This window comes from Saccostrea echinata, unplaced genomic scaffold (assembly GCF_033153115.1).
Source record: "Saccostrea echinata isolate AGI-Se365-2 ecotype Australia unplaced genomic scaffold, CSIRO_AGI_Sech_v1 ptg000029l, whole genome shotgun sequence".
In the NCBI taxonomy this organism is placed as follows: Eukaryota; Metazoa; Mollusca; class Bivalvia; order Ostreida; family Ostreidae; genus Saccostrea; species Saccostrea echinata.
The window spans coordinates 37380786-37404510 of NW_026889778.1; the positions used below are offsets into that span (position 1 = coordinate 37380786).

The 23725-nt window shown below is 31.3% G+C and overlaps 1 protein-coding gene across 1 annotated transcript; it reads left to right on the forward strand.

Moving 5' to 3' along the window:
- The first annotated feature begins 4088 nt into the window (after positions 1-4088).
- Positions 4089-9313, forward strand: LOC133195270 (protein SSUH2 homolog). Its single transcript, XM_061331123.1, has 9 exons — positions 4089-4095; positions 5579-5648; positions 5840-5969; positions 6318-6503; positions 6793-6962; positions 7190-7282; positions 8377-8479; positions 8619-8723; positions 9160-9313. Exons 1-9 carry the CDS (start codon positions 4089-4091, stop codon positions 9304-9306), a joined length of 1011 nt encoding a protein of 336 aa, XP_061187107.1. The 3' UTR covers positions 9307-9313.
- Positions 9314-23725: the final 14412 nt, after the last annotated feature.

Consider the following 23725-nt stretch of genomic DNA (forward strand, 5'->3'; position numbering starts at 1 on the left):
GATAAGGTTTAAGTTTTAAAAATATTATCAACATTGTGGCTAATTTATTCTGTTATTTTGTTTCGTTGAAGACTGTTGTCCTTTTGTTATAATATTTACTGTTATGTCTTGTTTTTTATGAATAAATATCTGTAAAAAATTCCGATATTGCTTGTAGTTATACATTGTATATAGTTATAAATTCTAGAAATTTGTTTTTGCAGTATGCAGATATTAGTGCATTCAAAATTAAGCATGCAAGGAAAATATATACTATTTTTCCCAATCCTCTTTAGTTATTGTTAGGTTTTTTTATGTGCATGAATGTAAACTGAAGTTAATCATGATGAGCACTTTAACATTAACTTTCAACGTGCATCGACTGCAAACATGCACTTGCATAACCAGCAAAGCTCCATGTACTTGTTTATAAGTACGTGCATGGTACGGATGTTTTAGGTTTCTCTTATGTTGATCGATACAACATCGTTTTGCACACCACAAAAAATATTATTCCTTAAAGAAAATGTGTTGTGCTGCTGGGAAGTTTTCAAAATTAAATAGATTTTAAATTTAATATTATATAAACAAATAAAGCATTCCTCGAAAGTCTTTTAAGAAGCCTTATATCCTACTAGAAATATGTTTGTTTGTTTTTAATTTGTTTAATGTCCCTTCGAATATTTTTCACTCATATTGAGACTCTACCATTTACCGGTGGAGGGCTGCAAATTTTTCCCTTAGGTTACTTTGGTTACTTAGGTGATTTGCTGCTGTCTCTGTCCGCCAACATGAACTTTGCGTTTAGTGATGTGCGTCGTTTGTTTTTTTTCTCATAATTATAAACGACTGATCAAATTTTCACCAGTTTTATTAAGTGCATTTCTGGACGAGGGAAACAGAAAAATTCTGCTCAAGAATAGCATGGTAAAGATAGGTCAGCTCAATGTGCAAGTATCTTCATGCATTGCAGATTCAAGATTGTTCAAAACTGGTCACAACTCAAAGGCAGGTTTGGGCAATAATAGACGACATTTTTTTCTCTCAATAACAATAGAATCAGGATAATTCTTATTTATATGCAAAATTTAATATCATCAATTAGTGCAAATTGAAGTTTGTTCTCATAATGATCTTCAGGGATGGAGGCAATACGGTGAGGCCTGTACATGTATTACGATCAAAATTGTTGTTATTGAATATTTAAAGACTTATTCATGTTTTCAAGTTTTCTTCCATAATAAAAGAGCTGAAAATAACGAACAATGGAGGATCTCAGAAAACAACAAAAGGGGGTAATTCTAGAAAGGGGGTAAAAAAAACAAAACAAAAACAAACAAACAAACAAAAAAGGAAACAAAAAGACTGCAAACAATAAAAATCTGTAAATAGACAAAAAGCGTGGACCCCTGGAAATTTCAGAGGTTGGATCAAGTGCCTAGTAGAAGTAAACATCCCCTGCCAACCTTTTACATTCACCAGGTTGGCTATGTATTGATCATTTGGATGGAATATTCTGTTTGTTTGATTGTTGATTAACGTCCCTCTCGAAAATTATTCACTCATATGGGGACGCTACAACTTGCTGATGGAGGACTGTAAATTTTGACCAATAATCGACACTCGGGGCTTGAGCAGTGAGGGTTCTTTTTCGTCCCAGCACCTACTACGACAGAGAACCAAAGTTTATATGTTCTCATCTGAATAAACCAGTCCCCAAGTCCCGTTAAGGAGTTCGAACCCGCGACGTAAGGAACAACTCCTTATTCCGCGACTCTAGAGAAAACAATCCAACCACTGCGCCACACGGGCGACTTACTAGAAATAAAAACGTATGAGAGATAAGAACATATGATTTTTTACGCGGCGTAATACGAAAATACCGAAACTTCTGACAATTAAACAATTATACTGTAGTACATTTATATGATTAGTAACATATTTACCATGTAGAGTTAAAGTCGACGTCATAAAAATATCAGCTTTTTGCAATGATGAAAACTTTAAGACTATTAGTGTCATAAAGTAGTACTTCAAACTTGCATGCAGAAGTTGTTTTATTGACAAGGAAGTTCCTTATAATTCTTTAGATTCGTCAAAGATCCTTGTTTTATATAAAACATTGACCTTTACATCTGATAAAATAGTAATCATTGAAAACGTTCATTTTATTGGCAGGAAAAAAGTTCTTTATTTAAAAGGAAGTTCCTTAGAACTTCAATGCTTATCAAAGAGTACTATTTTTACTTTGCTTCGACCCTTGCATTGATTAAGTATCAGGGTAATCAGTTAATATATTAACATATTTATATATATATATGCATGCATATATGTTGAGCATTAACAGAGGGGAGATTAACAGTCTTTGATTCGTCTCCAAACCTCAGCTCAATTTTTATTATACAAAAGTAAGTCTTAAGCTTATATATATATATATATATATATATATATATATATATATATATATATATATATATATATATATATATATATATATATATATATATATATATATATATATATATATATATATATATATATATATATATATATATATATATATATATTGATAATACAATAATATAATTATATATATATATATATATATATATATATATATATATATATATATATATATATATATATATATATATATATATATATATATATATATATATATATATATATATATATATATATATATATATATATATATATATATATATATATATATATATATATATATATATATATATAATTATATTATTGTATTATCAATATTGTATAATATTGTATAATATATCATATTTATAGTATATTATATATATAATAACACAACTATTTCTGGTTTTGAGGTAAGTATGATAATTTTAGCGGAGGATTACAATATTCAACTTGCCCAAAGAGCGAGATAACTATAATTGTACTTCTAGAATATTGTACTCCTCCGTAGGCTAATTCATCGTATTGCCTTAAAAAAGAATAATTGTTTTAAGATATGATTTACATGTAATGATTAAATAACACAAACTCGTTAAACAAACCATTATATCTTTATTTGTTGAAATCTTTACTAAATGCAGTGAGAAAAGAATAAAGTAATCTGGAATTATTTAATCTTTTTTACGGAGCTATGTAGGAAATATAAAATGAATGTAAGCATGAAGCATTCATTTCAAAGGGAGGAGGCTGGGGAGACAAGAAGGAAAATCATAATAACTTAGCTGAAAACTGTATAACAAGCCAAATAAAATAAAGGAGAATTCATTAAGTACCAAAATCTTATTTCTTGGGCATGAACGGTGGGAAATAAAATTGGAGGGTTTTGACTATAGGTATTGCCTAAGATTAAAAAAAAAAGTGGGAGTGGTTTCAACGCGCCTTTCAATGAACATTTTCATACTTAATTAATAGTATAAATTTATTCTTGGAAAGGCAGGGTGGGCTTTGAAAACGCAGGGTGGGCAAACACCCAACCCCAATAATGATGAAATGTTCACCTGAGTTGAAATCAGGCGAAGCTGAAATAACTTTTTATAAGTTATTGTTTCAGTTTAGAAGTTCTCAATCTATTTTAGCCCATGTAAAGAAAATAAATCCTTATGTTCTCTTGGAAGGTCACGTGTAGGTGAACTTAAAGTAATATTTTTTCTACAATGTTGGATATCAGCCAATCATGATCAGAGAGCTAGAAATTATTCAATCATAAAAATATAATCATAAAATATAATATACGAGGGTTGTCCAGTATAATTGTGGACAAGTTCCCTGGAGTAAAAAATAATCAACATTGCTTTCTAAAATTTTCCCTACTCCTTAGTACACTTTTTCTCAATATACATAGCAAATTTCAAGTTGATATATGTTCAAATCGACAAAAAAAAAAATGGGATTTTAAGTTATGTGTTGTATCGTCTTACGGCGCACGGATGATAACGTCATGTGTCTTAAGCAACGTCACATTTAATCTTTGCTTGGAAAAAAAACCATTTAAATTCTGGGAATTTCACTGATGTACACACTCGAGTTCCCCTTTATTCCCCAATGAACAGTCGAGGGACCAATTCTGCACACACATGGGACCTTTTGAAGATTTGTTTTAGTAAGTTATGGAAGGTACTCTCACTTTCATCGAACTTGATGGACAATCTTTTTTTCGACGGTCTGCAGTGATAGCGGCTTTCGTTATTACCAGTGGCTTACTGTCTGTATGTTTTGCTCTACCCTGGAGGGGACTCGATCAAAGAGCTTCCGCTTAAAAAAAATGCCCATCCACCTGAAAACTAAGGTATTACATGAACTGATATATTTGTATACTTAATTTGTTATTTTCTGTTATCATATAAAGTCTCTTAAGACGTCATTACTTAATCTTCATATAAATGAACTACTCTCCGGTGCGCCGTAACGTCATCAAATTTTTCTCTTGTTACGTTTATCACTTTCCTATTTCAAATGCTCGGAATAATGTCAAAAATTAAATTTGATTCCTTGAAATTTTCCAAATTGCGACATAAGATATGGTGATTTAAAACATGTTAATTTTTACCCCAATCTTATCTATTTAATACTTTTATTCCGAAATAACACTCGCATATTCCCTGATAAAACCCTAAAATTTTGGTCGTGCGCTGTAGGGCCATACCCTGTGCACATTAAATTATAATAAAATCCTCAGTTTTGCCTATAATTTATCAAAAATATTAAGATGTACTTAAATATGATAAATAAAGATTTGCTGAATATTTCAGCTCAGTGCGCGCATTATTTTTCGATAAAACCCCGATGTCCACGATTTGGGCTTCGCCTCGGTCAATATTGATATTTTTCTGGTGAATTACAAACCATATTCACCACCGAAAGAGTCCATAATTGTATAATATTTACATTTATGTGTATAAAAAATATAAATATAAATCAAAAATGCTGTCTATAATAGAATTGAAATACATAAAGCATTCCATGTTAATATCATAGCCCCACTGACGTCAGACACAATGATATTTGACATGCATGTAAGGCACTTGACCTATTTAAGGAATCACTGTCTAGTTAGTAGAATATGCCAGGGCATCAACGATAGTTGGAAACGTGGGATAATTTGCATAACGGGCTTCGCCCCACGGTTCCAACTATCGTTGATGTCCCTGGCATATTGTACTAACTAGACAGTGGTTCCTTATACTTCAATGAAAATTGTGAATTTATATTTTAAAGATGTAGACTAATAGATTGAAATTATACGAGGCCTCCCATGTTAATTTCAATAGTCCCCGCCCACTGACGTCAAACACAAAGACAGCCGCACGAGATTTACATGCGTATTAGGCCTCCTTAGCGTCAGACACAAAGACAGACGCAGTAGATTTACATGCATATAATTAGGCCACCTTAGCCCCTGACATATTGCTTGGCGAAATTTGCATTCCGGTAGAATGATCAAGAAATCAACTCAACTATCTTTCAAAGAGTTATCACAGAGAAAAAAATAGAAATGGAAATATTTAGATTTATCAAAGAGAAACAGTTTAAAAAATGAAAATTTTATAATATAATATCATATTAGAATATTATAATGTAATATATAATATAATTTCAGTGGCGTTAATACCTCCTCCGCCTCCAATGCAGCCACAAACAGTATATCCTCAACCCATGCAGTTCAAAGAGTGAGCAATTTTTTTAAGATTTAGAATTTATAAACAAAAGAAAATCATTACAAATGTATTTTTCAGATGGTTTTTAGACAAAATCATGAAGATATCCCTATCAAGTACACATATGAATGAAATCCAATTGAATGTATACATTGGTGAAAAGGGCATTTATTATGTATTTTAAGTATTCCCTCTTTCTTCAGCATTGATAACCTTGATCAGGCGGTTTGTAAGCAGGCTATGATCGATTATGCTGCTGAAAGCTGTTGTTTAGATTCAAATGCTGCCAAAGAAATGACCATCACCAGAAATAATGGTTTAACTGCTTATCACGTATGTAGTTAAGGGTTTATTTACACACCTGTGTGTAAGTTTCATTGGTAAAATGTATAAGAGCTGTCAAATAAAAAATAATCATGAAAAACAATAAAACAGTAAAATTAATACATAAGCAACTTATATCATAGTATTTGTTTATTTATTTATTTGCTTATTTTAGTATATCTTTATTTATTTATTCATTTTTTTATTTTAGTATCTTTTTATTTAGTTATTCATTATTTTTTAATTTAGTATATTTTTATTTATTTATTCACTATTTATTATTTTAGTATATTTTTTTTATTTGTTCATTATTATTTATTTTAGTATATTTTTATTTATTCATTCTTTTTATTTTAGTATATTTTAGAAACTTTTACTGAATCACGAAAAACAGAATGCAAACGTAAGCCACATCACGGAGGAAGCGTTGATGGCTCTGAAAACGGCTCTGCGCCCTCGCCTTGGGATGTACTGTGTAATGCAGATAAAATCTTTCATAATCACACTAAGAAAATGAAAATTCCGCACACAGAGTATATTCGTGTGAGTTCTTTTTGAAGGAAACTATTTAAGAATTTATGTATCTGAAATATTACTTTTAATGTCCTCTAATCATAAATTAAAAAATAGAATATTTAAAGTCAACGATATTGTGTAAATTGTTTTTTTTTATATATACGTGGGTTTGAAAATAAAATAATCAACCGTATGTGTTTTAGAAACTTTTGTATAGCAATTATGACTATTTTTGGGGAAAAAAAAAAAAAAACGTCATCTTGAGTATTGATTTTAGCAATGATTTTGAAAGGAGAACTATCGTCTTTTTCTATAGCCATGTAACAATTGTATAGGACGTGGTTACATCCAGTGTCCGGAGTGTCATGGTAACGGACAAAAGGACTGCTCCTGTAGTAAATGGCAACGTAATCGGGAATCTGAAATGTTGTTGGGAAGTAATGTCAATCATGCTTGTCCATGGTGTAAAGATACAGGATTCTTGAAGTAAGGATGATCATTTCGAGATTCTATAGATATCATTTGAAAACCACACGTGTGTGTGAGGGTGTGTTTGTCTGTGATATGTGAGAGAGAGAGAGAGAGAGAGGAATGTATTTTTTTAAACATTCCTTTTTTTACAATCAGAGTAGATTATTATTAGAGCTCCCCAGAGGAGTAAGATCCCAATTACGTATATTCAATGTATTTAATCTTTATATTTTTGATTCTAGGTGTAATAAGTGTTCCAGTAGTGGTAGGGCGATATGTACTGAATGTAATGGATGCAGAAACATGAAGACGTACACTGAACTTACTGTCAAATTGTAAGCGTATCAAATATTGTCTTAAGTATCGAAAAAAGTAATCTCAAAAGCGGATTTTTTTAAACCATAAGAATAATACTTTTATAACATATCGGCATTTTAAAATGACACTCTTATAATACAAATATCCGTCATGTACTTAAATGAGTAAAATAATCTTGGCATATCCAAATATATTTGCATTGTGAGGAGATTGAAATTGTGTTATAAATATGGAATATTTTGACTAATTTCAAAGAATAATTGGATCTGCTGATTTATATACCAGTAGAAATGAATGAAAAAATGTAGATATTTGAGAGTAAAGAGTCTTCATGAAGACGAGCAGTTGATTTCAAAGCTACATTATGGGAATTTAAAGAGTATCCTTAGAAACAGTAATTGCTTTATAGACATCAAAGAGTCTATAAAGTATAAAATAAAATAAAAATTTATTATATTAAATTTGTTCAAGGAAATATTGTTCGATTGGGAATTAAATGTTTCCTTATCTGAAATAAAATTTACCAAAGGACAACGAGCATGAGCACCTGTTTTTTGATGACTGAAATAGAACATTGATTTTCTCCTAAACAGTCCTGACCGGTCGACAGGGGATGCTCACTTCTCCACGGCACCTGATCCACCTCTAAATTTTGAGGTCCATGTTTGCTCTGCTCCAAATTTGTATCGTTTTATTGGACTTTCGAGATTGAATACTGTTCGTTATCTTCATATTTCTATACAACCAAATCCCTCACAAAATTACTATAGTAAACTATACTTTTCTTTAGTTAACTAAAGCTTACTATAGTTAAATGTGGTAAATCAAAGTTTAAAGTTATCACTGAAGCAAAGCAAAGATTTGATGAAAGGTCATTGGCAATGGTCTTTAATATGCAAATTCATTAAAATCATTTTTCCCCCTTCATGATCTGTAATTGTGATATACATGTATTACATTTTTGTTTTTTTTTTTTTAAATACCAATATGCTCATTGATTACAAAAAAAATACGTAAGAAGTTAATATAATTTTTAACCTCTATGTAGACACATTGAAAGACTTTTGCACATGTTGACAACAAATATAGATAAATGATGGTATATTTGCAGCATAAATCACGTGAGGGATTACATTTTTCAGCGATCTGACATGCCAGATCAGTTGGTAAAAAATGTAAGCGGCAAAGTGGTGTTTGAGCAAGATTTAGACCAGGTAATAGCAAATATTTCAAAATTAAAAAAAAAACCTCATAAATATTGTTTTACATCAAATATCTGTCAAATCAATGATCCAGCCATTTCAAATCTGTTTTAAGAAGTAGAAATCATTAAATAAATAATTTTAATTGAAGGTATTCCCAATAACAACCCACCCGATAAAAGAAATCAACAACAATTCAAAACGAATCATCAACGAGCATAAACATGCTTTTCCATATGAGAGAATAAAAAGACAGGTATCCGTGATAATTAAACTTTTTCAGTTTATATCAGAAGATTAAGTTTGTTCAATTTTCATAGTAAATGGTGAGATTAAATAAAAACAGACAGGTACAGCAGGGTTAAGAACGTTTGGGAGTATCATGCATGAGCCAGGGCTTTCTTAATTGATGTAAGAACCAGGAATATGAATGATAGATAAAACATGTAAATATGATGCATATTAAAACATAGAATAAATCAACAGGCGTGGTTCTGAAATATTTGAATAATTAAAAAAAATATATGTTATCAATATTACCAAAAAAAAAAAAAAAAAAACGGAATTACAATCAATATGATAAAGATGTATTAAATCAACATATCTTTCTATAATTATACTTAGTCACTTAATTGACCAGAGTTATATTCAGAAGGTGACCAAACTTAATTAACCTACATAATATTTTACAGAGACAACGTTTGCTTGCTGTTCCGGTGACGGAGGTCCACTTTACTTGGAAAGATACACGTTCTCGATACTGGATCTATGGGATGGAGAGAAAAGTTTATGCTCCAGATTTTCCCCAAAAGTGCTGTTCTTGTTGTGCCATTCTGTAAAAGTATGCAAAATTGCCTTTCTCTGTCCGGGAAAGGTGCAAATCGGGCCCTGATAAGACAAAATATGGTGAAAAAATTGAGTAGCAAGTTTTCAATAATATATCTAAAATGTGCATTGGAAATGCCAAAATGCTATTATTATTATTCTGAGCACGACTTATTTGTAAATAGAGGTAGGTTACCGACAAACAAGTTAATATTAGCAGGGTTTTCAACTATCTTATTTAACGTCAGCCTTTCACAAACTTTCTGGTCGTTATAATGACTTTGTTTGCAAATACAACCTTTCTTTGGGTAGTATATTGACTTACATGTATCATGCATGTACCATATTATTAGCCATTAATATTGATTTTATACCAATTCAGACTAAGGATTTGTCCGTATACCCGAACAGCAGAGAATTCTCGGGAATCTAAAAGGTAAACAGGGGGTGCTTACTCCTCCGAGGCACCTGTCTCACCTCTGTGGTTTCCAGGGGTTCGTGTTTTACCTGATTACGATTTGTTTTGTCTACAGGAATTATGCGATTGACCACACAGCTGTTCGTTATCTTCCTCCATTTCACTGTCAATCTGACGTGTGTATTCCACTTTGTGTGTTTGTGTGTTATATGAAATATGTATAGATAATTTTGTCTAAAAATTTTCAGGGATGTTTTGTTATTCCTCCAAAACTTTTTTTCTTTATTTGTAAACTTTATTAAATTCCATACAGTTTATGATAACCATTAACAAAGAACAATTAGAAAACACAAATATTAAACAGATGATTACTGAAGTTATCATTTTAATGACATTAATTACGTTGTGGGAATATATTTTATTTTTAAAAATCAACTTCGAATTAAGACTATGCGTTGATGTTCATTTGAGAGTGCTTGACAACACAGCTGAATATTTTATTTGAAACTTCTACGGTTATCTTTCTTTCTTCAATCCTGTTTCTCAGTTGGAAGAGCGCTCGTTCCATGATCGGAAGGTCGTATGTTTGAATCACGGCCGCAACTGACCTAAGTCGATAAAAAATAGGTAGCAACTGTTCCTTCGCCTTGCGCTCGGCACTTTGAAGTGAAAGCTGTGGATCCTTCGGATGAGACCTTAAAAACCGACGCCCTGTGTCACGGCAGGCGTTGGCACGATAAAGATCCCTCGATCACTGCTCAATGGCCCTGAGTGCCGAGTAAAGGTCTAAATTTGAAGCCCTTCACCAGTATATGGTGACGTCTCTATATGAGTGAAAGATTCTCGAACGGGACGTAAAACATACAATAAATCAATCAATCCTATTTCTATGCATATTTAAAAAAAACATGTCCCTCGACATGTATTTATGTAGGATATGTTTTCTCTCTTATGTTCCTTTGTAACAAAATTCTATAAATTGGCATCCTCCTAAATTATAAATCGATTAAGATAAATGCCGATATTACAGATTGACAGCAATATTTTACGCTAAAATAAAAATATTAATCATACATTTTAGACAGTTTGCCAATTTCTGTGTTTTGAGTGAAATAAATGTTAATTGGAATGTATATATAAGTAATGTATTTCAGTTCTAAAGATCATGGGGCTGTGATATTTTTCATTCAGAAAGCACTAATGCAATACCTAAAACATATACAGCGTAAGAGTGAAGACTATAAGGTCATACGATCATGACCTTCGTAAGATCATGAACTTTCGAAAATCATCTTCAATATGCATGTACGTCAAAAATAATAGTAGTTTTTATTATGCCCCCGTAATCGAAGATTTGGGGGCATATAGTTTTTGCCCTGTCCTTCCGTCTGTCTAGCTGTCTGTCTGTGTGTCTGCAAAAACTTTCACCTTGGCCATAACTTTTGATTGGTTGGAGCTATGGCTTTCATGTTTCACATGTGTATTCCTTGTGACAAGAACTTTCTTTGGGTACCATCATATTTGACCGTTTCACCTTGGCCTTGGACTTTGACCAAGTTTTATAAAATTTTACCCATCATTAACCTTGGCCATAACTTTTGAACAGTTGGCGCTAGGGCTTTCATACTTCACATATGTAATCTTTGTGACAAGACCTTCCTTTGGATACCAAGAACTTTGACCCTTTGATCTTGACCTTGGAGTTTGACATACTTTTGGAAAACTTTAACCTTGGCCATTACTTTTGAACAGTTGGTGCGAGCGCTTTCATATTTCACATATGTAATCCTTGTGACAAGACCTTACCTTGGATACCAACAACTTTGACCTTTTGACCTTGACCTTGGAGTTTGATCTACTTTTGAAAAACAATATTTTTGGCCATAACGTTAATGGTTGATGCTAGGGCTTTCATATTTCACATGTATATTTCTAGTGAGAAGGCCTTTCCTTGGACACCATTAATTTTGACCATTTTACTATGACCTTGATGTTTGACTCACTGAACATTTTTAAACTTTTCCATATCTTTTCAATGTTTGCTTCTAGGGCTTTCATATTTCACAGGTATATTCTTTGAGATAAGACCTTACTTTGGGTACCAATATATTTGATTTGCATTTTAGAAAGTTTAACTTTCGCTTTAAGTTGCCATACGGAGGCATCACTGTTTCACAAACACATCTTGTTTATTTTTTAATTTATAATTGAGAAATAAGTATGTATATTTATTTACACTGCATCTATTTATTTTTGTCATGCTTAGACCAAAGTGTATTATATATATCCATTTTATATTTTTCAAATTGCTCGAAAATTCTATAAAAGTAGGCTCATTTCTAAAATGTATCTGTAATATTTAAATATTTTTAAATAAATCTAATTTTCTTAAGTACATATTGAAACATTGTTGTTAATAATCTCCTTTTTTATTATAAATTTATGAATTATTATGTAGCATGCTTGTTTAGGAGTAAATTAATGTTAAAGCTGTGGTTGTATTATATGGTGTTAGGATGAGGAATAAGTTTAAAATAGTGGATGTGGTCCTTAGAGTTGTATTAGAAGGTGCCCTGATTGATATTTTAATGCATTTATTTTAATCTTAAAAATAGACAAGACCATTGGTTAAGTCCTTCCTGGATTCTCCAGGGAATATCTTCAAATAATACAATTTTACGCGTTTATATGTTTTTCCTTCAAGTGTGAATATATATATATGAAAACAGAATTGTTTTAATTTTTACCTATTTTCGTACTATTCAATATGTGAGTAAATCTTCAAGCTATTTAAAAAAAGATAATGTTTTCCAACCAAAAATAAATTGATAAAAAGTTAATTGAAGACGTCTTCGAAATTTCTGGCTTAGAGACATGTTTTGACTGCATGGAAGAAAATTCTGGTTTTTAGATGTCAATCGTGAGGCAAATGTGTCGAAAGTTTTGGCATTCTATTTCATCAGAAAAGACGTTAAATGTAAAAGAAATCCTGAAATAACATACAAGTGGTAAAAATTTCGTACACAGAGGTAAAAGTGATTTACAAACTTATGTCATTAAATAACGATAAGATTATAATGCATGTAGTAAACTTTTTTCTCTCCAAGTCATTACGACATTGACGCGTTATATCTTAATTACTACAGCCAGACAGATATACACTAGCTTGATAATCGTAAAATGCTGGATTTTGTAGCATTAATGACAGCATAGTACACTTCGTTAATATTAACAAGATCACTCTTCAAGATAAACTGTATCTTATTGGATGCTATTTATTTTTATGATCTGAATGACAGCTGTTCAACCAGACTCGTAAATCATCCTAGAGAAAAAAAATAGAGGAGAATTTACAAGAAAAAAAGCTAACTCTCGCAAGAATATTGGTGAGTGCATTTTGTTAACCAAAATTGTTTTCTGTTGTCAAATAAAACCATATGATACTGATAAACTTTGTTTTAACTTTGTCTGAGCAACGTTTATGTAAATTATCTACATTGCTTGTGTTAGATCTGTCTGATAAAGCGTCTACCTGTCTTTTCTTGAGACAAATCCCATCCAACTGAAAACGTTCACTGGGTGAAGCTCAACATTTCGCAATCTACCACTTGTCTAGATAAATTAATACACAATGACTGGTTTTTTGTGATCGGGTTTGGATGAGCACCTTATGCCAGCTATTTAATCTACGGTTGAATGATATCTACAGATAAACAATAAAACCGCACTTATAGAGCACATACGGAAAAGAAAGGTATTAAAATTCATCGGATCCCTGCTATTTTACGAAACTTTTAAAGCTGAGGCGGGAACACGTGCTGCAAGTTATCACGGAGAACGCCCTGAGATGCAAACACTAAGCATGGGGATGTCAAGACAGATTAAGGTGATTGGGGAATTGTTACAAATCAAATCAAAGTTTTAAAACACTAGGCAACGTCGTTTATTTAAAAAGCTATAAAGGCAAATTAACGTATGAGTAAGAAACTGCCTGGATCTAATCGAACACGCGCGTCACAGCAGGTTATTGCCCCTAATGAGCGATATCATTGCGGTTTGATTTTCGTTCTTTGATCAGAAAACAACTATAGAGTATAAAGAGATTGTGGCGATAGCAAGAAATGGTTAAGAGTCCAAATATCTGTCGTCTGGCAATACATCATCTCTTTATTATCTAGTTACGCTCACAGTTAACTCACAGTAGTAATTGCCAAATTCTGGTTTGGTGAAAACTGCGGCTAGCCTGATTCACAGATAAAAATTACATCTAATAACTGTTTGATTTAGGAGAACAAGATCTTCGGTAATAACTGCGTCTTTTATTTGATTTAAAAGGTTGTTTCGTAAATGAGTTCTTGTGGAGGCTATATGAACCGTAAATAAAACGAGTGTTTTGCCTAGAACGTTTCCTTGCTGTTCATAAAAGAATTCTTTTCTTTTATATATCTTGATATAGCCATGTATTTTTGTGTTTATTTATATCATCCTTTTTGACTGTCATTTTCAACAAAATAGTATATTGAAAATTATTTTTAAAAACATAATCATGGAAATCAGTTTGAGAGAAAATCAACTGTTTTTCTATGGGTTTTTTCATCAAACTATGAAAATCTTTATATAAAATCAGGTTTCAAACTGACGTAAAATGTGATACAGCATAATTTTGGTACCATCCTCTGGTCTTTTTAGAGCCACTTGACATGGTTTTGAACTTACTGCACGTAAAGAACTGACTCTTGTACAAAGAAGAAGGTCACAGATCCGTTTTAATCTCAAAAGCTTGTTAAAAATTTAAGAGAGGAAAGGTCACTTATGGCTGTCTATTTTTACATCATTTACAACGTAACCTAGTGTAGAAAGCTAGTGTGGACAAAAGATGTGACGTATTAATTAATAATCTAATTTTATATAACATTTCCTATTCAATCTTAAGATATATTTTTATACTTCTTGATTAAATACATTTCCTCATTTAAATGCAAATACTGTAAAAGACCGTGTAAGTAAATTTGGATAAATTCCGAATAATTCGGTAAATCATACAGTAATCCCCAAATACACTTACATGTATTGTATAGATAATGGCAAATATTATTTTGAAATAATTCATTAAATTGAATAATGTTCAGAGTCAGTACAAGCTAGAAAGAAATAATACACAGGCAACTTGTTAGAAAAACAAAAAACTTTTTTTTTAATTCAACATAAAAAACGCATGATTTTGACAGTCTATTAAGGTACTTATTTGGAAGAGGGGTTTTTAGCCCCTAGATGAAAAACTCGAAAAAAAAAAGTTATTATTTGTGATGCAAAAGGTTTGAACAGTGTACTTTTCTGAAAATTATTGTAACGTTGAAAATCTAGTCTTATATTATTGATGTTGTCAGCCAAAGTGCTCTCATTATCGCATCTGATAAAATCTAGTTAATAAACATACTATTTACCAATTATGATGGAATATTTCTGACCCCTTTATGCAACTTTTTTCCTACTGATTACTTGACTTGCAAGATATTTATATTAAGTGCGTACATGTTTAATTCCGGTCAACATGTAATTTACTCATGGCACGAAAGTATTAACCCTGTAATAAAATGTCTTTTAAAGTAGTCATATTACTTGCTAATGCAATTTTATTTCTTCGACAGTCACTAAATTTGCATATGGAGTACTGCGTATACACTGCACCTGATAAATACATGGGGCCCACGGCGAATGTGACCGGTCAATAGGGGATGCCTATTCCTAGAAACCTGATCCCTCTTCTGGTGTTTCCAGAGGTCCGTATTTTTGCCCTGTTCACGATTCGCTTTTTCTTTATGAAATTGATCACTATTCGTCATCTTCACATTCTACAATTAAGCAATTTATTCACTCTGATTGCAATTTACTTAGGTTTTTTAATTATATTTCAGGATTCCAATCATTTATACTCATTTCAAAATGATTTTGTTCAAATATATGATAGTTCATAATGTATTTCACTGAAACAAAAGCTCGGTTACAAGTCGACGGAATTGTTTTGGATACCAATAAATGAATTACATGTCACAATAATAATGTTGCAAAATTAATCATACGTATATAGTCATGAAAAAAGGTGAAGTTCACAAACAGTAGTCAACTCTAATACATTCTATGAAGAATACAAGATGAAAACAGGGGTGGGATCAGGTGCCTAGGAGGAGTAAGCATCCCTTGTATCCCAGTTTCAAGCACAGTGTGCTCTGTCAATTATTAGGCAAAGGAGTAATCCGGAGTCAACCTTATTTGAATGCAATGATCTAACAAATACTAAGTACTATGAAATATGTCAAGCAAAATTAAAGAAAGGATAATATTTGCAAAAAATGGCCATTATTACGACCATATAGAATTTGCCAAATGCTGAACTTAACGAGATTGTTGACATGTATAACATCATCTATGGTACAGTAGTCTGATTCGGTTTAAAAATTGACAGTACCTAGAACATCCTCTTGCACACCCAGTTAGTTGGGGGACAAGGATACCAAATACAGGTGATAATGGTATTGCTAAACAAATATGGATAGTTGACGATTAAAAGTCTGACTGATTTTGTTGCATGAAAAAATTTATTTTTAAGACAATCAATAAGATTGTCACTTTTAAATTTGTTTACAAAAAACGAGAACAGATTTTCTATACTCTAACATGAAATATATTTGAAGGTAGTGATTTTCAGCACCACAAGCAAAGGACAAATAAAGACTTTCTGTACATTTATAATGCCTTTGAAATTCCTTAGTAATTAATATAAAGTTTATTTTTTCCTTCAAAACACAGGAGCAGACACATTATACGATAGACCTCTTTACATCTGTATTTTTAGAGATAATAGGATTTAGTACATAGTGCCTGACACTGTGCTTCTTTCTACAATGTGATTTTTTATCAAGAATTTTTCTTAACCGTAGTTAAATTAATTTTCAATAAATCATTACTTGTTTTTTTTTATAATAAGATATACATGTATAGTTGAATCGTTATTGCAGGTTTTCGAGTTACATACTTTTGCATAGCATTATGCTCTTTAAAAAGAGAGATATATATTCCTTTTACAAAATAAGTAAGTTTAAAAAGCTACATGTTTACATCAGAATATCTTGCAGGGAATACACTGTAGTTCAAGTTATTTCTTATTTTACCTTTATTAAAGTGATGAAAAACAAGTTTAAAAGTAAGTATTTCAGATAATTCCAAAAGAATCATCAAATTTTTTTTTTATTCATAAAGAAATTTTTTACATATATCTCTGCTAAAATTTCTACCATTCTTAGAAGAATGTACAGCTAAGTGAAGGTTAACTCTTTAGCTGGTCTCTATGATTCATTCCATTAAAGACAAATTGCAGACATATTGCAATTCTATGTATTATTTTACTCCATGACTTTACCTGCATCCCCATAGCTAGTGGTTATATCTAAATGTAACGAGCTGACCAAAAGTTAAGAAAGCAACAAAAAAATTATAAACTTGTATCATAAACTGTTTTTATTAATCATGCTGAACTGGAAATACACACATATGAATACTAAGATTATGTGCTACTCTCTGCATTCTCTGATCTTACTTTCAATAACTATAATTCTGATAATATGATCCAATTCGCATTTTAATTCAAATTTTAATGCTAATTAAGCAAAGTAAAAAATAATTTACATGTATTTATTCCTCTTTGAAATAAAGGTGAATTTACACTTGTACCAGCTAACATAATGTATTTTTAAATATCGTTAAAATATCTTCAATTTTTTTTTATTTATGGTTCAATTGAGGAGGTCTTAAACGTCATGATTGTTGACAGAAATTGAGGAGGTCTTAAACTTCACTGATCATTGACAGAATATTTTTATTTGAACTGTTGTATCATTTATGAGTGCAAGATTTAGGGTTCCCACAAAAATAATAATTATGATAACAAAGGGGGAAACAAAAAACAAGCACCTGTTCTAATAAAATTATTTACTCCATAAATACTTTAGACCTGTGTCTCTAGGTGCAGCATCCCTGATTATCTTACTTATTCAAACAAGGTTTTCATGACTTTCTAATCTGGATACCACTGAGTTTTTATTGAACCTAATTGGTAGGACAAAAGTTTGTACTTTTTTGTTGTTTACTACGAAAGATCCGACATTGAACATTTTCATTCATATGCAACTAAACATTAAGGAAGATTTATCAGAGCCAGTTACTTCAAGTCCACAGGATAGCATTGTGAATGTAATATAATGGGACTGTTTAACATTAAACAGAGACGTAAGCGTAGTCATGTACATCGGTCTTACTATAAACCTATTATACATGATGTCTCTTTCGATTTACATGTCATATGAAATAAACAGTTGTGTCTTCATCACTTCTGCACAATACTTTGTCTCTTTGAAAGTTATAAATAGTCTATTTGAAAAGGCCAAAAAAAATATCCATACTTGGATTCTTCGACACCGGAATACAGGCTCAGTTCTGTGAATATGAATAATGCTAATCACAGGAATCTTTAACTGCCACGTTTTACGGAAGAGAATATTACTTAAGTAACCCGTCTGTTCCTTAACCTTAAATTTGCCAACAAAGGAATTGACGCAGAAAATATTAGCAACATACTTATTCAAAAAAGGATCCAGTATCTGTATTCCACCATATTTCAAGTCCACACAATGTATATTTTACAAATATTCTTTAACTTTTATTTCCAAACTTTTTTAATTACAAAGCAAAAAAGGACTCTATCGAACATGTAAAACACAATCCTCCTACGTGTTCATGTTCTTCTCCTTACAACTATTGACCTTTTGGACACGTCACGACTGGTGACGTGGATAGAGTTAATAATAAGAAATTTAAATCACTTATTTTAAAAGTTCCAAAATTAAAAAAAAATCCCGATTTTTTTAACTGGTATTAAAATTTCATGTTCCAGGCAATGGGCCAAACATGAAAAAGAAAACCTTGACATTTTGTCAGAAAGGATTAAAAGTATCGGATGAATATTGAAATCTCGCATTAAACTGTTGAGGGGCAAAATGAAAGCCATTTATCCTACCATCTTCAATAATTCAGAAGTGAAAAAAAATAGATCACACAATTAATATGTGATAATCCTAGCTGACAAAGCATTTTGTAAGGCTCATTATTATAATTGTATTTTAGAGAAACTTGGATTTAATTCTGCAAGTGGTAATCCGACTTATACTCATAGTTCCCTATCTAAAGAGGAAATTCTTCAAAATGATATGTCAGTTTTAAATATTTTTAATATTCCCAACAACCAAATTGAATTTGAATTACCATACCTATACTGGATTCCCAAACCACATAAAAAGATACATGTACATAGCGTGTTGTAGTAAATGTTCTACCAAAGCTCTTTCTTTACTCCTCACCAAAATATTAACAGCAGTGAAAGAGAAACTTCAAAATTAGCGTACAACAACAAATTGGAAAATTGGTGTAAATCAGATATGGATACTTAAAAACTCCTAGGAACTTTTAGAAAATATGAAATCAATTTTTGTTTCCAAAATCAAAAGTATCAAAACGTAGGACTTTTCAAAAACTTTTTGCAAAAATTCCCCACGATAAATTAAAGACCAGGCTTTTTGACATCAGAGACAACAGCTTTTCGTTACAAATGAAACTCGTAGATAAACATACCTTAAACCTTTTCATTGGTCAATTTCAAACTTACATATTTTTTGAAAAAAAAACATGTTTATTCTACACAAACGTACTCAGAGGTTGAGATTAAGAAGATGCTTTGGTTTCTGATTGATAATATCTATGTAGCTTGTGGAGATCAGGTCTTCCATTCTGGTGTAATTTCCATGGGTACTGATTGTGTCCCTTTATTAACAGACCTAGTTTTGTATTCATAAATAAGTAGAAGAATTTATTCAGAGACTTCTACCTGAAATAAGTAGTTTCTTGCTGTGGCCTTCAGTTATCGATGGCGCTTTATCAATTAACAATATTCAATTTTATTACTACGTTGATTCGATATACAAGACACCACAGAGTTTGACACACCCGTTTACTAGAGAAAGACATTAATGGCAAACTAACAACTAAACTTAATGATAAACGTGATGACTTTGACTTCCCTTATTCATGTAGCTATAGCTATATACAATTATCACCTGCATATGGAGTTTATGTCTTCCAGTTGATTCGATGCCCACAAGCATGTTCTACGTACGAACAATTTCTGAAATGAAACAAGCTATAGACGAATAAGTTTATGAAATAAGGATATCATTAGTCTCGTTTAAAGTCTACATTTCACCAATTCTATGATCGACACATTGACCTTGTTAGCCAATAATCTATCTTTAAGTCGAATATTGACAGATATTTTCATACAAATTTTCAGGCCCTCATTTTCACACTGAATTGTCTGTTTTCCCGATCATGACAAGGAGCACACAGCGGGAGTGACCGGTCGACAGGGTATGCTTAATCCTCCATGGCACCTGATCCCACCTCTAATGCTTTTAGAGGTCCGTGTTTGCTCTGCCCAAACTTTGCATTGTTTCAATGTACTTTTGAGCTTGATGACCCTTCGTTATCGTGATAACAATTACACAATTTTCGAAACATTGCGAAACGATTTTCTTCTTCAAAGGTACAATTGTAGTCTGCCTATCTCTCTTGTAAGTTTCCTTTCTGCATGATATATTAGATAATTTCATAAAAGTGAAATTTGAACAGTTGAGTGCTTTACATAAAATTTCTAAAATAGAATTTTAATATTTTATCATTGTATATCCTGTGTAACATTTTGCGCAATGTAACCTGATTAACAGAAAAGTATTCAATAATGTAACTATTATTGTACGGACAGGTAAAGAACAAAGCAGGTTTTGAGAAAATTCGATTTTAATATGAATGAGATATGACAATATTTGGTTCTTCTTGTATTACAGGCAAATATCTTGACCGTATTTTATGTCATTGTGGAATTATCTTGGAAATTTATCAGTAAGAAAGGTACATTGTAAAGTACATGTACTACGTTGCAAATGACCTTACTATAATTATTTTTCATCAATATGAAAAAAAATATATATATATTGGATTTCAATTGAAAGTTTAATATCCCACTTTTGAACTATAAATATTTAATTTGATGGATTTGCCTTGTTATTAGATTTCGATTCATCAATTTTAAGTATGTACAAGAATGTGAGACATTTAGTATTGGTATTGAAAAAAACGATAGGAAAATGATTTTAGAAAATTGATTTCGACAAACGTATGTGCACTGGTATTTCTTTATTGAGCTGAAAAAATATATAAGTATAAATATTACATTAGCATGATAAGTGCTTATAACTCTTTATATTTTCTGCTAAATTTCATTAAATAAATTAAATAAATTTGAAGGATTTCATTATCATCATTATTATTAATTTTATTATTGAGAAGGAAAGACATGAGGCAGTCTACTTATCAGAAGCGCACAACAAAATGGCAATTTAAGAATACTGCCTTTCTCTTGCATTCCTTCATTTTCAGATTCGAGCTTTAATATTGTGTAATCTACTTACATTAAAGAGCAAAGATATACTGACATGCAATTACCATACTACCTGACGATGTTGTCATATTTTCTGAGAAAACACACATTCTTTTTCCTCTAACAACAAAGAGGATGAGCATGACTTTTCCTTAGCTTTTCTTGTGTTATTCAAATTTAATTATCTTTATTTTCTAGCTTTGGTTTTAGAATACGTTTTATTTTAAAAAATTTATATACAAATATATTATTGTTAACTATAGTTTGCCATAGTTCATACTTTAATACTGTAATACTTTAATAAACTCTGAAACTTAGAATTTTTATGAGATTTAGGGTCTTAAATTCAATATTAATCAGGTAAATGTTGGAAATAATATTTTAATTCATAAGTTATATTTCTGTTTTATTAAAAGAATTCGCAAGAATTGGAGAAAATGAAATACATTATACAATAATTTGAAAAGCACATTAAAAATACTTTGATTTACTATATTAAAACTTTGATACGATAGTAAAGTATAGTTAAAGTACAGTATGTTACTACATGTATATGTGACTATAGTAAACTGTTGTTTACTCTAGAATTTTTCGGTTATTGTCACTACAGATGTTCTATTGTTGCAAAGGTCAAGAGGAATTTTTATACACATCAACTATGAGATAAATTTTAACATATTTGTTTTTCGTGGCATGTTGTGTGTTACATGTACTTCTAGCTTTCTAATTATTTGATTCCTTATTTTAAAAGACACCAACTGTTTTTGGTAAAGTTTAATATATGACTTAATAATCGTTAATAATAGATGCAGTAACATGTGTTAGTCATGGCCAACAGCCCAAATCTTTCTGCTCAGTTAAACGTTATAGGTTTCTTTGTATATTTTTATGTCCTGAGATCGAGGATCGGGAAGGGGGGTCATATTGTTTTCTCCTGTCTGACAGTCTGTCATATGCCATATTGTACATTTGTCATAAACTGTAACTTTCCTGATAACTTTGAACCATATAAGTTAGAGACATTTATACTTTGGCAAAATTATAGATATACATGAGAGCTTTCATATTTAGCTGTCACCTTGTCAGTCTAATTGTCCGTCTAGCTGTTTCTCCGTCTGTCCTTGCAGTACGTTGTGCCAAGTCCATAACTTTGTAAAAAAGAACCATTGGAATTTAAGCTCATTCTTGACATAAAGATTGACTACGACCGGAGAATATGTTTTGATTTTAACCCAAAATCATTTGGGTAACTTCAATGTCTCTGTCCAAAAATTTTAAGCTTCGTCTACGGCCCTTAAGCTTTCAAATGAACAAACACTGGAAGTTCATACTTTGCGCTAAGATTGTTTATGACGTGAGGGTTTGTAATAATCTTGACCTTTTGATCAAATTCAAGAGGTCACCGTCAAAAATTGTAAAATTCCTGCCCTCACCATGTCTTGTGATGGTAATCATTGATAACTCATACTTGGTGCTTTTGATCTGAGTGTCATGAGCTTTAACTAAGGCCACTTATAATTAGGCAACTTCAAAGTCACTTTCTAATGGAAAAGCGTTGGATATTGATACTTCACCAAGATTACTTATTTTCAGAGGGTTTGATATGACATTGATTCAAGGTCATTTTGGCATGTTCAAGGTGACTTTTATTAATGGATAATTTCTTGTAATGGATAAATATTGGAAGCTCATGATTGAGCTGAGACTATGTATTGACCTTTACCCAACGTCATTTGGACAGTTTCAAGGTTACTAATAAAAAAGTGTGTAATCTTAGTCTGTTTATCATTAGAAATGGCCAATCTCGAGCATGTGTGTAGATTAAATACATCTTGTTTGAATTTTGCTATGTATCAATAGATTTTATCAAATTACTTTTCTTCAAAATGATTTCTCATAAACATGTATACCAACACAGTATTTATGTTTCATTTATTTCTTAAAAAGTCATTCAGTAAACTTTTAAAACAAGGGTTAAACCCACAAAAACGAATGAACCAAGGTTAAATCTCCTTTGTGCTTTTTTTAATGTCTATTTGCCTTGTACTTTCCTTTTTTCTCAAGCGATTATATACTGTTTATCCGGGTCGTTAACGATTTAAAAATTGTTTTTTCTATCTTATTCTCTTGCTCCATTAATCTTACAGATATGGAAAGGTTGATAAAACATTGTATCTAACATCGAACATGCATTCCTGGTCTCTCAGATCCATCAACGAGCATTTTGGGTGTTTTTTTTTATTCTGGGAATAAATACGTTTCAGGAACTTCTTAAAGAATCAATCATGCGGAACATCACTTTCCTCACCATATCGCCCTATAATCTGACAAAACATTCCAACATTGCCACCTGTATTGTTAAACGAAAAACACCCATAATAAACAATACACATTGTGTTTCTCTATGTCAAGATGGATGCCATTTGGCGCGGTCTGCCATTCATCCATCGCCTCGAATTCAGAGTATTCGGCA

Coding starts and splice junctions, on each gene's coding strand:
- LOC133195270 (XM_061331123.1), top strand. Junction 6,504..6,792: donor CGCACACAGAGTATATTCGT/GTGAGTTCTTTT, acceptor CTTTTTCTATAG/CCATGTAACAATTGTATAGG. Junction 8,724..9,159: donor ATGAGAGAATAAAAAGACAG/GTATCCGTGATA, acceptor AATATTTTACAG/AGACAACGTTTGCTTGCTGT.